The following is a 16,715-nucleotide window of genomic DNA, read 5'->3' as shown; positions in this document are numbered from 1 at the left end:
ATTAGCCATATTCCAACTCAAAAAGTGCTCCTAGCTGCACACTTTCCTGATATTATACCAACATGCCACACTTTTACATTTCTTTGTAATTTCCAACCATTGTATATCTCAGTGATCCTCTGATTCCGGCTTCCACTCATCTCCATTGTCTATATCTTCAAGATAGTGGCCTAGACTCCAGCTGACTAAAGTCTTGGAAATTCTCCCGTCCCATTCCCCACCATAGATCTTCACCTCTTCACTCCTCTCCCCTCCATCAAAATACTCCTTAAAATCTCCTCCCAGACCAAGATTGTGTCAAACATACTGTCCATTTGAGTTGATAGCTGACCTGTAGAATGGCTTGTGATGCTTTTGTGACTTTAAAGCTTCCATATGCCATATTGTCATAGAAACTTGTAGAATGAATCAACGTGTTAAAGCATGCCCAGGTTATAATCCAGTTGTAAATATATTGCCTATTCCAGATGACTATCCTGATGTTTAATTTAACATAACTCCTTCTAGTTCTTTGATCTACTTTTCCCTGACCCTCTAAAACAAACGATGAGGAAAACATATGGAATTAATCAGCGGCTGACTGTGGATATTGCATAGACCCGAGCCCCCACCCGCTGCTTGGAGCTGGTGCATTCCAAAGCCATGAGCTGGAGCCAGCCTCAGCCGAGAAGCACAGGCACATGATCCTCCCAGTCCTCACACTCGGAGAGTCACACACTCCCTTTCAGGTCACTATCTAGGACCATTTCAAAAGATGGGGACCTTGATCCAGTGGTTGACCATGGCATCAGCCATGATTCTGGCAGTGCAGTGTCAAACCCAGTTCATGGAATACATTGAGAGAAGACTGTCTTCTTTTGAGGTAAGTCTGTGAATCCTTTCTAATTTGCAATGAAGGAAACAGAATTTTGTTTTAAGATTTATCGGTTTGTGGTCCGTGAGGCCCGGAATTGAGGATTTGTCCTTCACATTTCCTTTCACTAGCTCGATTTGCTTATGTAGAAGGACTACATTTTCTTTGGAGACTGGAGTGCAAGTCTGACTGCTTTAATTTCAAGTACTGTACAGCATTTGTATGAATGTTCAAATTCACATTAACACCAGGTGCGATACTAGAAATTTCTAATATTCCACTGGTTGCTTTATTTGGTGTTGTGTTAATGTTGATGTGAGCATTCACACAAATGCTCTGAATGGCACTAAAATGGAGAGATCTTTTTGCAAATATATTTAGTGTCGTAATATGTGGAATAATATACAGTTACTGAAAAAAACCCCTCTGATCTTTAAAATATCCAGAACAAACTATTTACTGGAGAATTGGTTACCCTTGGAGGAGATTTAAAATGAACTTCCAAAATGGATTGAAACTAGGAAGCCCTTCAATAGCAGTGCACAAACATAATCAGATAAATGAATATAGCAATGGGCCAATGCAAAGTTGCACTATGTATCAAAGGACAGTGAGAGGGTAAGTGATTTATAGAATAAAATAAACACATGGTGAGTTTGGGACTTACTTTCCTCAATTTGGAGTTGAACTGAGATAAACTGTCTTTGACATAAACAGTTAAACAAGCAGTGTGCCAGGAAGTTTTTTTAAAGATTGTATTCAGTCATTGTTTGCATTGGCTCCCTGGAATTTATATCTTCAAACCTCAGTTTTAACTCATAAGACATATTTCCATTATATTATTTGATAAACACACTGCCTGGTGTGAAAGTGAGAAGTGTCAAGTTAAAAGAAACAGCACAATGCAATCAAATCTCTGGCCCATTATTCAAACATCATTGTGTTGGAAGGAACTGCAGTTGCTGGTTTAAATCGAAGATAAGGACTTCCGGTGGCGTTATGGACTGAACAAGTCGCACGTCAACTAGCTCCGTGAACATTTCGATTTAGGAAGAGAGGAACGGGACGGGCCCGTTGCAACTTACCGGCAATTTTCAACGAAGGGTGGGTGACGTCATCAGATCGCGACTTTTAAAAGTAAATGTCGACAAGTCGCACCCCCCCGTTAAAAACCGTTAAAAAAGGAACGGGTAAAACAAGAACCGTGGAAGAAGAAGAACCAAGACAGATGGAAGCCTCTGCTACAGCTCAAACCTCAGCATTGGGTCAGGATGAAACTGCCAAACGAACAACCCGGAATCCACAGCCTAAAAAAATTGGATTGGAAGAATTTCGCAGCGTTGTGGGTGAGGAGCTTTCAGATATGAAGTCTCAAGTGGTAAATATGACAGTTGAATTACAAGAGATGAAAGCTGAATTAGTTTCCCTTAAAGGAATGAAGGGGGAAATACTATCTACTATTAAGGATCAGTTGGATAAATCAAAGACTGAAATGTGTGTAATTATGAATGAACACATGGAGGAAGTAACCTCCAAGTTACAAAAGTTGGACTCTGATTTTTCTGGTAAGCTGAACCACATCACGGCGTCAATAGAACAACATGATGAGGCTTTAGGTGAGTTGGAAACTTTAGCCGAGACGAGTGCTGAAACTACAAAAGTAGTATTGTCGGAGACTCAGCGTCTTTCTGATTTATTGATGAGATTAACCGAAAAATGTATTGACTTAGAGGGTCATTCAAAACGACAAAATTTAAGAATCCTTGGAGTTAAAGAAGGCAAAGAAAAAGATAAAAACCTTCGTGATTTTACTGCTGAGTTATTACAAGAAGTTTTGAAAATGGATTCAAAGCCCTTGCTGGATCGAGCCCATAGAGCACTGAGAGCACGGCCAGGTGCTAATGCGCCTCCAAGACATTTGATTCTGAGGGTGCATAATGCTCACGTTTTAGAAGATATGCTGTCAAGAATTGCTAGTAACAGAGCTTTATCATTCCGAGGCGATGAGATTCGCATCTTCAGAGACTACCCCTTTGAGGTGGTTAAGAAAAGAGCACTGTTTAATGAGACAAGATCTATTCTCAAGAAGATCCCAGCGCTCAGATTTGGTATGTTGTATCCAGCAAAACTCCGAGTGACCTACAATCAAAATGAATCCTTTTTTACTGACCATAATAAAGCACTGGAATTTGCTCGGGAGATCGAAAGGTCGCTGAAAGCTTGATTATGATTTCACGGCTATCTTAATTGGCAGACATCTAATTGGACTTTAAAAATATTAAAATTCAAAGATTTAAGTTTAGTGTATATACTATACGTATATTAACCGTAACTAATAATTATTAATTAAAAAACATATATATTTTTATTAATCATTACTAATAAGAAGTATAAGTAATATTTGATTTATGTAAACCTTACTTTGAATACTTAATTAATACACTTTAGATAGAAAAATCGATTTATTATAGACTAATTAGTTTCGGGCCTGCCCCGTTTATCTCTCTTTTTTAAAAAAAATTAAAAAAAAACAATAACTGTGTTAAAAAACGGAGCTAGTATTATTTTTTTTTACATCTCACGGAAGTCCTTAGATTTTTTGCCACCTTAGGGTGGCTAACACTAACTGCACTAATTGTAGTTGTAGTTTTAGTTGTCTCTTCTTTTTTCCTGCACTCTTTTAACCTTTTATATATTGATTTTTTTTTTAGATTTAACTTTTATTATCATGTCATTTTTCAGAAATTATATACTTTTGGGAGATATTTCCGGGAGACACTCTACGCTGTACAAAAGATCATCCACCCCTCATTCAAGAAAAATGTTGTAGTCCGGGTGCCAGACCATTTGCTTTATTATAGACCATTTATCGGTTAAGATGCAAGATTCTATTAGGAAAACAGGGGTTAAAGGTATTACATTTTGTAGTTGGAATGTCAAGGGTGTTAATGAACCAATTAAAAGAGGTAAAGTACTTTCACATTTAAAATCTATTGATGCAGACATAATGTTCCTTCAGGAAACTCATCTAAAAAATGTAGCACATAATAGACTGAAAGGCAAATGGATTGATAAAGTATTTCACTCATCGTTTCCCTTTAAATCAAGAGGTGTTGCTATTTTAATTCGTAAGGGTATACCATTTATAAATACTTCCTCTATAGTCGACACTGAAGGTAGATATGTTATATTAGTGGGAGAACTATATTCTACAAAATTGATATTGGTGAATGTCTACGCACCAAATTTTGATAATCCGTTATTTTAAAAAAATATATTTAATACCATTCCAGAATTTGGACAATATAACTTGATAATTGGAGGAGATTTAAATTGTACATTAGATCCTTATTTGGATAGATCTTCAACTCAAAGGAAAACAAAATCCAAGTCGTGTGAATTATTAAACTCTTATATAAATAGTGCAAATATAAAAGATGTTTGGAGGATTGATAATCCTTCAGGCCGAGAGTATTCATTTTATTCACCTGTGCATAAAACTTATTCAAGAATTGATTATTTCTTGGTGGACTCCAAACTTATTCCTTATACGTATAATTCAAAATATCATAATATTATTATATCCTATCATGCCCCTTTAACATTTAGGGTAAAACTCCAAGGAGTAACGGGGAAACAGACTAATTGGAGATTTAATCCGCAAATCTTAAATGAAAAAGCATGTTATGACTATCTTAAATCGCAATTTGAGATTTTTTTTAACGCAAATTACCTTCCTGAAACACCTGCGTCCCTGCTTTGGGAAACATTTAAAGCGTTTGTGAGAGGATGTATTATTGCTTTTCAAGCGTCTCAAAACAAGAAGAACCGAGCTGAACAGAATGACCTGGAAAGTCAGATAAGACAGTTAGACATAACAAATGCCATCGCTCCCTCTACTGAAATACATAATAAAATTGCAGTTCTCAAATATAAGTTAAATTATATCCTTTCAGCTCATATTTTAAGGCTTTTTCAATATACTAAACAAAAACATTTTGAATTTGGAGATAAACCACAGAAATTGCTAGCACGTCAACTCCGTAAATTAGAAGATGATTCTACAATTCATAAAATTAGATCAGAAAATGGAGATTTGCTTAAACTACCTAAGGATATTAATCAGAGATTTTTGCAATTTTATCAGTCATTATATTCATCAAAAATAACAGATACTTCTGCGCAGATGCAAAAGTTTTTGCAGGAATGTAACCTTCCTGGTTTGAAGGTGAGTGATAGAAATTTACTGGGCGCAGAAATAACTATGAAAGACGTTGAAGAGACTATTAAATCCATGAAAAATGGGAAGACTCCTGGCCCTGATGGCTTAAATAATGAATTTTATAAAAAATTCAGTGGTTTGATCTCTCCACGTTTGCAAACTGTATATAGTCACGCCTTTAAACAACAGAGATTGCCACAAACTCTGACTGAATCAACAATAATCCTCATTCCTAAAAAAGATAAGGATTCTGAAGACCCTGGTTCGTATAGGGCGATAGCTCTTTTAAATGCTGATCAGAAGATATTAGCGAAAATCTTAGCTCAGAGATTAAGTCTAGTTATAGACAAATTGATACACCCCGATCAATCAGGCTTTATAGCCAAACGATATTCATTTTTCAACTTGAGACGCTTGTTTAATATAATTTATTCAAATAGACTATTAAATGAAGATTTAGCAATCATCTCGCTAGATGCTGAAAAAGCATTTGATCAAGTAGAATGGCCCTATCTTTTCTCAGTGATGGAAAAATTTCAACTAGGTGAAAATTTTTGTGCATGGGTGAAACTTTTATATACATCCCCAACAGCTAGAATACTAACTAATCAAATGCTGTCATCTAAATTTCATTTAGCTAGGGGTTGTAGACAAGGATGTCCACTATCACCACTTTTATTTGCCCTTATTATAGAACCACTTGCTGAGAGTATTAGATCAAATTCAGATATTCATGGCTACAACACTAAACATACAACCAATAAAATTTCTTTATATGCGGATGATGTATTAATATATATTACAAAGCCAGACATTAGCATTCCGAATTTATTAAATCTCATAACTCAATTTGGTTCATTTTCAGGTTATAGAATTAACTGGTATAAAAGTGAAATTATGCCAATAATGGAGCATAATCCGGCCATACTTCAACAATTTCCTTTTAAAATTGCCTATGAAAAGTTTAAATATCTTGGAATTTACGTGACTAGGAAATATACTTCTTTATTTAAATCAAATTTTCCTCCTTTACTTGCTAAATTACACAGAAATATCCAATTTTGGAAAACACTTCCTATATCATTAGTTGGTCGTAGTAATGCTATAAAGATGATCTTTCTTCCACAGCTACTATACTTATTTCAAGCAATTCCGATCTATCTTCCAAAAAAGTTTTTTTTTTTAATTGATTCAATTGTTACTAATTTTATTTGGGACTACAAGACTCATAGAATAAATAAAAGACACTTATGTAAGTCTAAAATTAATGGAGGAATTGCTTTACCTAACTTTTTATTTTATTATTGGGCGGTTAATATTAAAAATATAACCTGCTGGTTGGATGATTCTGATCAACAACCGGATTGGTTAAAGATGGAGAAAGAGGATTGTTTACCATTCGATATTGGTGCGATCCTCTTAGCTCCAATAAATTTAAATAAAAAAACATATGGAGGTAATCCCATTATACATAGTGTTATCCGTACCTGGAAACAATTAAAGCTTACGTTAAAATTTAGTAAATTATCTGTTTTCCTTCCTATTGCGAATAATCCTTCTTTTAAACCGTCTGTCTTAGATAGAGGCTTTGCTCAATGGAAAAGTTATGGAATCAAAAGGGTGGGAGATCTTTATCATAAGGGAACTTTTCTTTCGTTTCAGGAGTTACAGCAGAAGTACGGATTACATGTTAATAATTATTTTAGATATTTACAACTTAGAGATTATGTAAAATCACACATGCAAGAATATAAGTTTAGAGGTCCAGAAACACTTGATGTATGCCTGAATCGACATTATAACTCAAATAAATTAATATCTTTTATTTACAATACTCTCCTTGACATTGACATTCCGTCATCAGAATCTTATAGACGAGCATGGGAGGACGAATTGAATCAATTTATAATGCAAGATATATGGGATGAAAGTTTACAACATATACATCATCAATAGGATTTTTCCTAGTATCTCTCCTATGTGTGATAAATGTCAATTTCAAGAAGCTAATTTAACTCATATTTTCGTAACTTGTATAAAAATGCAAAACTTCTGGTTGGAGATTTTTAAAATAGTTTCTAAAGTTATTAATAAAAAATTAGATATGGACCCAAAATTAATTATATTAGGATTATCAGAACATACTACAAATTTTACAGTAAGTCAGGTACATTTTCTTGATTACAGTCTAATAACTGCGAAAAAACTGATACTTAAATTTTGGAAAAAACCAATAACCCCCACAATTAAAATGTGGACTATGGAAATGACAGAGACCCTGCATTTGGAAAAAATAAGGTTTGCCTTAATCGACAAACCTGAGTTATTTTTAAAAATATGGTCTCCATTTATTGAATTTTTAGAAAAGTAAATGGGTTTGGCACAGGACTAAAATAAAAAAAAATTTAAATAAAAAGTTGAAACTTGAGTTGGGGGTTGGATGTACAGCTGTGGTTTTTGTCTCCCGGATCTACTCCCGTTAATTTTTATTGTTAGATCCTTTTTTTTTTTTTTTTTTAACCCTCTTACTCTCTCTCCCCAAATTTATAGTTTTATATTTTTATTTTTACTTTCTCTCTTCAAAAATTTAAAAATTGAAGCTATGTAAGAACTTTGTAACAAATGTGTTTCTTCTTATTTCGATTTGTACATATGCTTTTCAAAAATAAAATATTTTAAAAAAATAAATAAATAAAAATAAAAATAAATCGAAGATAGACACAAAATGCTGGAGTAACTCAGCGGAGGAACAGGCAATATCTCTGGGGAGAAGGAATGGGTGACGTTTCGGGTCGAGACCCTTCTTCAGACTGATCTTGATATGTTTGGCAAAACAGGTGAGGCCGCAGTAGTGGTCAACCAAAAATATTGCATGATAACATTCACTCAGGCTTCTTTGTATGATCCTTCCATGCACCAACAAATCGCCAGTCCATGAAACAGGGTATGTTGAGTTGGAATCACTGAGGTTTGCGGAGAGAGTAGCCATGACTGACTGAGACACGATCATAGACAAAACTGTGATGACAGAAATCGATTGTCTGATTGAATGTTGCCAGAATAACAACCACAAGAAATTGCAGTGAATTGTGGACGCAGCCCAGACCATCACACAAGCCAACTTCCCTTTCATTGACTCCATTTATACCTCGGCAAGGCCAACAGCATAATCAAGGACGAGTCGTGCCATGGCCACTCCCTCTTACCCACTCTCCTATCAGGAAAAAGGTACCTAGGAGTGAAAACGCACACCTCCAGATTCTGGAACAGTTTCTTCCCAGCTGTTATCAGGCAACTGAATCATCCTCCCGCAACAAAAGAGCAGTCCTGAACTACTATCTACCTCATTGGTGACCCTTGGACTATCTTTGATTGGGCTCTTATGTCTTTACCTTGCACTAAACGTTATTCCCTCATCATGTATCTACACACTGTAAATGGCTCGATTGTGATCATATGTTGTCTTTCTGCTGATTGGATAGCATGCAACAAGGGTACATGTGACAATAAACTAAACTGAACAACCTTGCTCTCAACGTTTGTAAAACCAAGGAGCTGATTTTTTTTCAGTTTAGTTTAGAGAAGTGGGCCCTTCAGCCCACCGAGTCCGCACCGACCAGCGATCCCCGCACATCAACACTATCCTACACACACTAGGGACAATTTTACATTTACACCAAGCCAATTAACCTACAAACCTGTATGTCTTTGGAGTATAGGAGGAAACCGAAGATCTCAGAGAAATCCCACGCAGGTCACGGGGAGAACGTACAAACTCCATACAGACAGCACCTGTTGTCAGGATCAAAACCAGTTCTCTGGCGCTGTGAGGCAGTAGTTCTACCGCTGGGCCGCCCTGGTTGTTGACTTTCGAAGAGGAAGGCTAAGGATTCACAAACCTATCTTCATCGATGCGTCAGCGGTAGAGAGTCAACAACATCACATTTAAGGCATGCATATCTCTGAAGATTTGCCCTGGACCCAGCACATTGATGCAATCATAAAGAAAGCCCTTCAATGCTTCTACTTCCTTAGATTAAGGGGATTTGGTTTATCGTCAAACACTCTCTTGAACCTGTGCAGGTGAATGGTGGCGAGCATATTGACCAGCTGCATCACAGCCTGGTTTGGCAACTCAAACACATAGGAATAATGGAGATTACAAAAAGTGGTAAAGACTTCCCACTCCATCATGGATACTGACTTCCCCACCATCGAAGGGATCTCTAGAAGGCACTGCCTCAATAAGGTACCCAGCGAAATCAAGGACCCACACCATGCTGGTCACGCTCTCATTTCACTCCTGCCATCGGGAAGATATAGGAGTCTGAAACTGGGACGTCCAGGCTCAGGAACAGCTTCTTCCCTGCAGCCATCAGGCTATTGAACACTACGAACTCCAGTAAACTCTGAACTACGAACTGTTTTCGTCCCACTAGGGATGTTGGGGTCTGTTTGGTTTTGCACGACATTGTGTTTTTTTAATTGAACTTTTTTTTTGTGTGTTTATCATGTTATCTATTCAGTACAGTGTTTACAACCCTGTTATCTGCTGCAGGTAAGAACTTCATTGTTCTGTTTGAGTACATATGATAATTAAACACTCTTGATTCTTATTAGTTGCAGAACATGGAGACAAACTATCCACTGACATTTTCTGTAAACTCGCAGGTACCTTGACAACACCTCTTCCACCCTCTCTCTTGTAAGGATTTGATCCCTTTCTCCCAGTTTCTCCGCCACATCTATTCTCAAGATGAAGTCTTCCATTTCAGGACCCTTTTTTCCCGAAATGTCCTTTTTTCAGGAGACATAACTTTCCTACAACGGTGGTTCGTGGATCCCTCTCTTGAATTGCTTTCATTTCTCCAATCTCTGATCTCTCCCCATCTCCTTGCAAGCAGAAGAGATAGAGCTCCCTTGGACCTCACCGTTCAATGCTGGAGTAACTCAGCGGAACAGGCAATATCTCTGGGGAGAAGGAATGGGTGACGTTTCGGGTCGAGACCCTTCTTCAGACTGATCTTGATATGTTTGGCAAAACAGGTGAGGCTGCAGTAGTGGTCAACCAAAAATATTGCATGATAACATTCACTCAGGCTTCTTTGTATGATCCTTCCATGCACCAACTAATCGCCAGTCCATGAAACAGGGTATGTTGAGTTGAAATCACTGAGGTTTGCGGAGAGAGTAGCCATGACTGACTGAGACACGATCATAGGCAAAACCATGATGACAGAGATCGATTGTCTGATTGAATGTTGCCAGAATAACAACCACAAGAAATTGCAGTGAATTGTGGACGCAGCCCAGACCATCACACAAGCCAACTTCCCTTTCATTGACTCCATTTATACCTCGGCAAGGCCAACAGCATAATCAAGGACGAGTCGCACCTCCCCATCCAGCACATCATCCTTCATCATTCCCACCATTGAGTTTCCACCATTAGCCACATCTTCTTCTCCCAGAGGGACCAGTCCCTCTGTAACTCCCTGGTCCACTCCTCCCTTCCTGTGCATTCTTCCCTAAACTGCTTTCCTCTGCAACTATTGGAGGTGCAACAGTTCAGTTGAGTTTATTGTCACATGTACCGAGGTACAGTCAACAGCTTCCATTGCATGCTATGGTAACCCTCCACGTGCACCTCCTACAGGATCGCATTGCAGTCTGGTACGACCAAACGCAGAGGTACTCCACGGAATACAGAGAGTTCAAAAAACAGATCCTTACTCTTGTTGAAAGCTTGGACAAAGAGAAAGAAGAGCAAAGAACCAGCATTGAAATAGCAAATTCCCGGATTGAACGCCTGGAGCGGGAGTTAGACTATTTGGAGACCAGAAATCCAGCGCCCACCTGTTTGGAGATGGAGGAGAAGCTTATCGATCAAACTGCTGAAAGCACTCGGGAAAAGAAGAAGCGCAAACATAAGGTGACAGGTAAGAGATGATTGATAGTAACTTGGAAATTGGCGATCAGAGTCATCTGGTAGTTAGGCTGAGCACCACTCGAGGCCACAACAAGGGGGCACGGGGCATCATGAAACTAAGCTCTAATTGTATCGACCTAGCTGTGCTGAACACTCCCCACTACTAATTCCCCACCCGTCTCCTGCTCAGACTCACTAATCACATCCATTACACTCTTACCTGCCCGTGTAACCACGGCCCCATTCCTTCCCTTGAATATTTCCCATCTTCGGTAATCTTTTTCGTACCCTCCCAAAAATACATTTTCTCACTACTGATTACTCCCATTTGCAACCTTCTCCCCACCACATTTGCAGTCCCCACTTTAGAATGGGGTGATAGGTATCCTCAGCATTTTTTTTACAATAGGTGCCAGTCTTTTCTTTTGGTAGGCATGGTCTTGAGGCCTACTGATGACCCAGTGTATTTAATGCATGCCTATGTGGCTAACTAACCTTCCAACCCCTGCTGAAAGGTAATGCATGCACACTGTGTTTCTTCAGTACCTTTGCGTCTCATGTGACTCATGTTGAATGTCAGTCAGTTTCTGTCCAGACCTTCAAGATGGAGACACAAGGAATTGCAGATGCTGGAATCTTGAGTAAAACACAAAGTGCTGGAGGAACTCAGAGGGTTCACATTGAATGGTGGTGCTGGCTCGAAGGGCCGAATGGCCTACTCCTGCACCTATTGTCTATTGTTTAATGATTAGACCTGTTGACTCACAGACAAGCTGTGTGCAAGTCCCATTAAAGTCCCAAATGTCACTAACCCTGGAGGTTCCCAAGCAGTAAAAGTGCTAACCCTAAACAGATGCTTTGGGGAAAATCCAAAAGAGTAAATAATGCCGATGCTACGAACCTGAAATGTCAGAATGGCCACAACACTGATGGAGTCCATGAGGCGGCACGGTAGCGCAGCGGTAGAGTTGCTGCCTTACAGCGAATGCAGCGCTGGAGATTCAGGTTCGATCCTGACTACGGGCGCCGTCTGTATGGAGTTTGTACGTTCTCCCCGTGACCTGCGTGGGTTTTCTCCGAGATCTTCGGTTTCCTCCCACACTCCAAAGACGTACAGGTATGTAGGTTAATTGGCTGGGCAAATGTAAAAATTGTCCCTAGTGTGTGTATAGGATAGTGTTAATGTGCGGGGATCGCTGGGCGGCGCAGACCCGGTGGGCCGAAGGGCCTGTTTCCGCGCTGTATCTCTAAATATAAATATAAATCCTTCTGGCTCTGTGGAAGAATGACTCATCTAATCCCACTCCACCACCTTCTCCTCACAGCCCTGCAAGTTATCCCTCTCTGTTTTAAACAACGCGGTGAATTCAGCCTACTCTGCAACTCCTAGCAAAGCATCTAGACCCAAACTTTCCACAGTGAAAACAGATCTCTCCTTGTTCTTTCAATCTCAGCTGCAGATCAGCACATCTCCCATATGTCAACCTTGGCACTTTTGCCAATTATCTTTATGATATGCCCCCCCCCCCCCCCCTCCCCCCCACGTGCCCCCTGGTTCTTGAACCACTTCCGTCAATAGATTTATTTCATTTGCTGCAGATTCTTTCTCAAACTAATTTGTTCCAAAAATAACCCCAGCTTCTTCAGTCTCTCCACTATTGGACTTGAAGCTACAGATTCAGCAGTTTGTTCACGTTTACGAATGGATAAGGTATAGCATATAAATGGCACAATGAGCAGCCTATTTTAAATTGTGCGCAGTTATTTTTTTCCCCATTGGGATCATTGGGCTGAGGAAGTGCTTTCTGTTCCCCCCTTCAATGTGCAGCAAATGTCCTTCTCAGCCCTTTGATCTTTTCACTCCGTTCCTTTCCAGAATGCGGGGAAATGGTCTTCAACATTAAAGCAATGAAAATGGTCAAGAGGCTGGAGAGTGCTGTTGGCCTTTGGACCAAGGACGTCATGTCAGACTCTGAGAAGGTGTACATCTTTGACGGTGTAAGTAACGACACAATCTATGAATTCGCAAGACTGAAGGACTTCACCGATTTCACCGGCTTGATGAAAGGAAAGAAAATCAAACTGCCCCATCTGTGGGCAGGCACTGGCCACATAGTGTACAGAGGCTTTTTATATTACATCAGAAGTGCGCCCCAGTTTCAGGTGATCAAATTTGATCTGAAGAACCAGACGGTGGCAGACAGCGGCATGTTCCCTGCCGAGCAGCAGATCCCAGTGTACGGCCTCTCGCCGTACAATTACATCGACCTGGCGGCGGACGAGGATGGTTTGTGGGCCATCTACGCCACCAGGGAGAACGAGATGAACATCTGCCTGGCGAGGCTGGATCACAGAACGCTGAGCATTGAGCAGATGTGGGACACCCCGTGCCCCATTGAGAACGCCGAGAATGCCTTTGTGGTGTGCGGGACGCTCTACGTGGTTTACAACAGCAAGTTCCGCAGCCACTCCCGCGTCCAGTGTGTTTACGACGTCACTGATATGCTGAACACTGACCAGGCTCCACTGCTGTACTTCCCCAGGCGATTCGGGTCAGTCGCCAGCCTCAAGTACAACCCAAAAGACAAGCAGCTGTACAGCTGGGATGATGGGTACCAAATAATATACAGGCTGACTCTGAAACTGAAATCAGAACTGTAATACTTTGCTCCTCAATGCAAATTATCAACAGGAGGACTGAGCAGTAAGGGCCTACTCAAAGGCAGTAGGAACCCGCAAGGTGGATAACATGACAATATTTTCAGATGATTTTTGTAGCTAATTTTCCCTGCCTCTGTTTAAGTACCCTAGCCTTACGATGTTAAAGCCTGCCAAATCATCAAAGAAGAAAATTATAATTTACTGCATTCATATCACTGGCAACGTGTTACATTTGTTGCATCAAGAGCATTGCACAGAGGTATGAGCTGCAGTAGCCATTCCACAGCAGCACTGTGGATGGAGTAGCATATGTTGTACAGCAGAGGAATAGAAGTACAACAAGCACATTCACACCAAACCAGGCACTGCATTTAAAATAGCGAGCACCGGAGTTTCCTGTGAATGTGTTCATGAGTTCAGATGCCAAATAAGTACTCCCAAATAAAGGACCAACGTTAATACAGTGCCTTTCAAAGACGTTCCAAAACCATTCACGACCAATGAAGTAATTTTGTAGACGTTACTGTTGTGATGTTGGAAATGCAGAAACCAATTTAACACGGCAGTATCTCATGAGTAGCACTGACCATACAATCTGTTTGAGAGCGTACTTGTAGGTCAAGCTTCTACCCGACTGGAAGGGTAGAAGAATATTTCTGCAAAAGGTAGCTCCTAATATTCTACGTCCCACAACATGACCTGAATCTCAGACTGGATTATTTGTTTAGGTTTCTGAAGAATTAGTTCAATCCAGAGCCCTCAGATCCAGAGACAAGCGAGTTCTACCACCGAGACATAGCTGACAACGACGCCTTGGATAATTTCACGCTCATCAGTAAGAAATACAAAAAAGACCAGAGAGATATTAAGAGATCTCAATATAATTAATTCATTTATCAAATGAAACCTTTGAATGTGGCATTGAATTCAAACTGCCCTGTATCTCAAGCCTCATGTTAATTCAATTTATCATTTCTGAATGTTTAGGTACAAGGTGATTTCTTGGTTCAGCTGATGTTCAGAAGCTCTTCATATAGTCCACATGTTGTCATTGTGTCTCCACTGTAACATTATCCTTGACTAGAGTTCAATTCCAGACATTGTTGGGTACTATACAGTACCTTTATGATCAGACCTCATTCCTATCGCATGGCCGAATGGCCTTCTCCTGCACCTATTTTCTATTGTCTATTGTCTATTGTCCATTGTCCATTGTCTATCGCAATCATGGGCTAGAACTGCAACACAGACACTGCCACATCTCCATCCCAGACAACATCATGAACCAAATACTTCATGGTATGGACCAAACACTGTCATGGACTGAAGTCCTTTTCAAAATGGTCTGATGAGACACCACCACCCACCCACACCTCCCAATGCTGATATTGTCATGAACTATTCCTACAACTCTGTCATGGACTAGAGCTTTAAGCCAGATACTTTTAGTGACTGATTGTCCCAATTAACACCCTTTTGCTGAGCTAGTTCCTTGCTACTCTGCCACTGGGCTCATCCTTAGTATCTGGCATGGACTTTCTCATTGATACTAAAATGTAAAGTTCATTTTCATCCATAACCCAAGTATGAATTCAGTGAATTATCAGTTGATGTCACATTTACACCATCACACTGTTGCTTTGTCAACTAATTTACAATATTTATCTTGATTATACTCCCCATTAACTGCTTTACTTTATTATATATAATCATTATGTAGAGTTTATAGTTATAGTTGGCTGCACTAATAATAATCAGTAATTGTGAGACTGGCTGATTTAAGAAATTAAAATGCTCTGCATTCCATACCATTTTTGACTGAGAATGGAAGTTTTTCTCTTAGATTTAGTTTAGTTTGGTTTAGAGATACACCGCGGAAACAAGCCCTTCCACAGAAGTCTTGTTGAATGCCTTCACCATACCTGCAAACCCAACAGTCATGGAATGATTAATGAACATGACTACTCTTCCACTGCAGAGCGGTTACAGCGGTCACAGCCTGAGTGATCCTGTCAAATCTCCAACAGCTTCCATTATGGGTAGGAAGGAACTGCAGATGCTGGTTTACACCGAAGATGGACACAAAATGCTGGAGTAACTCAGCGGGACAGGCGCATTTCTGGAGAGAAGAAATGGGAGACGTTTTTGGTCGAGACCCTTCTTCAGACTGACGTCAGGGGGCGGGACAAAGGAAGGATATAGGTGGAGACAGGAAGATAGAGGGAGAACTGGGAAGGGGGAGGGGAAGAGAGGGACAGAGGAACTATCTAAAGTTGGAGGAGTCAATGTTTATACCGCTGGGCTGCAAGCTGCCCAAGCGAAATATGAGGTGCTGTTCCTCCAATTTCCGGTGGGCCTCACTATGGCACTGGAGGAGGCCCATGACAGAAAGGTCAGACTGGGAGTGGGAGGGTGAGTTGAAGTGCTCAGCCACCGGGAGATCAGGTTGGTTAAGGCGGACTGAGCGAAGGTGTTGAGCGAAACGATCGGCGAGTCTGCGTTTGGTTTCGCCGATGTAAAGAAGTTGACATCGATCTTCCCTGGGAGTCAGTGCTTTATTCAAAATCTTTATTGTCAGGATAAAGTCTTTCAATTTTCCACCCCGTGTTAATGCTACCAACTTTAAAGAATGGTGGAGTTGAGAGGGTAAAATAGATCAGCCATGATCAAATGGCAGAGTAGAGGCGACGGGCCGAATGGCCTAATTCCTCTCCAATGTCGTATACGTGGAATTTTAGAAAGCATTAAACACTTACAGGTTTACGACAATTAATAGAATTGAATTTGCAACTCATGATGATCTTGTAGCCGATATTGGTGGGAGGAGGGAGTTTGCCCGTGTAAAGTTAGCAGCAGGCATTGGCTGAAGAACTGGCAGTCACTCATGATCTGCCTACTCGACATACTTCCTGCAAGTATTAGCTGCATATGTTCCATCCCCCTCACTAAAAGGTTGTAACTAAGCTATAAGCATAGGCTTACACGTTTATGACCCATATCTGGGTTTACAGCGCTTAAAAAATGTGAGTTAAAGCCAAAGTTTGCAGCTT

The 16,715-nt window shown here is 40.1% G+C and overlaps 1 protein-coding gene across 1 annotated transcript; it reads left to right on the top strand.

Annotated features, from left to right (window-relative positions):
• The first annotated feature begins 705 nt into the window (after nt 1-705).
• LOC144605210 (olfactomedin-like protein 3) lies at nt 706-15,468 on the top strand. The gene is made up of 3 exons (XM_078420308.1): nt 706-862; nt 10,732-11,014; nt 12,881-15,468. The coding sequence occupies exons 1-3, from the start codon at nt 755-757 to the stop codon at nt 13,663-13,665; spliced, it is 1,176 nt and encodes a 391-aa protein (XP_078276434.1). The 5' UTR covers nt 706-754; the 3' UTR covers nt 13,666-15,468.
• Nucleotides 15,469-16,715: the final 1,247 nt, after the last annotated feature.

This window comes from Rhinoraja longicauda, chromosome 24 (genome assembly GCF_053455715.1).
Source record: "Rhinoraja longicauda isolate Sanriku21f chromosome 24, sRhiLon1.1, whole genome shotgun sequence".
In the NCBI taxonomy this organism is placed as follows: domain Eukaryota; kingdom Metazoa; phylum Chordata; class Chondrichthyes; order Rajiformes; family Arhynchobatidae; genus Rhinoraja; species Rhinoraja longicauda.
The sequence above is the reverse complement of the archived record's forward strand: the minus strand, read 5'-3'. Positions and strand labels throughout refer to the sequence as shown.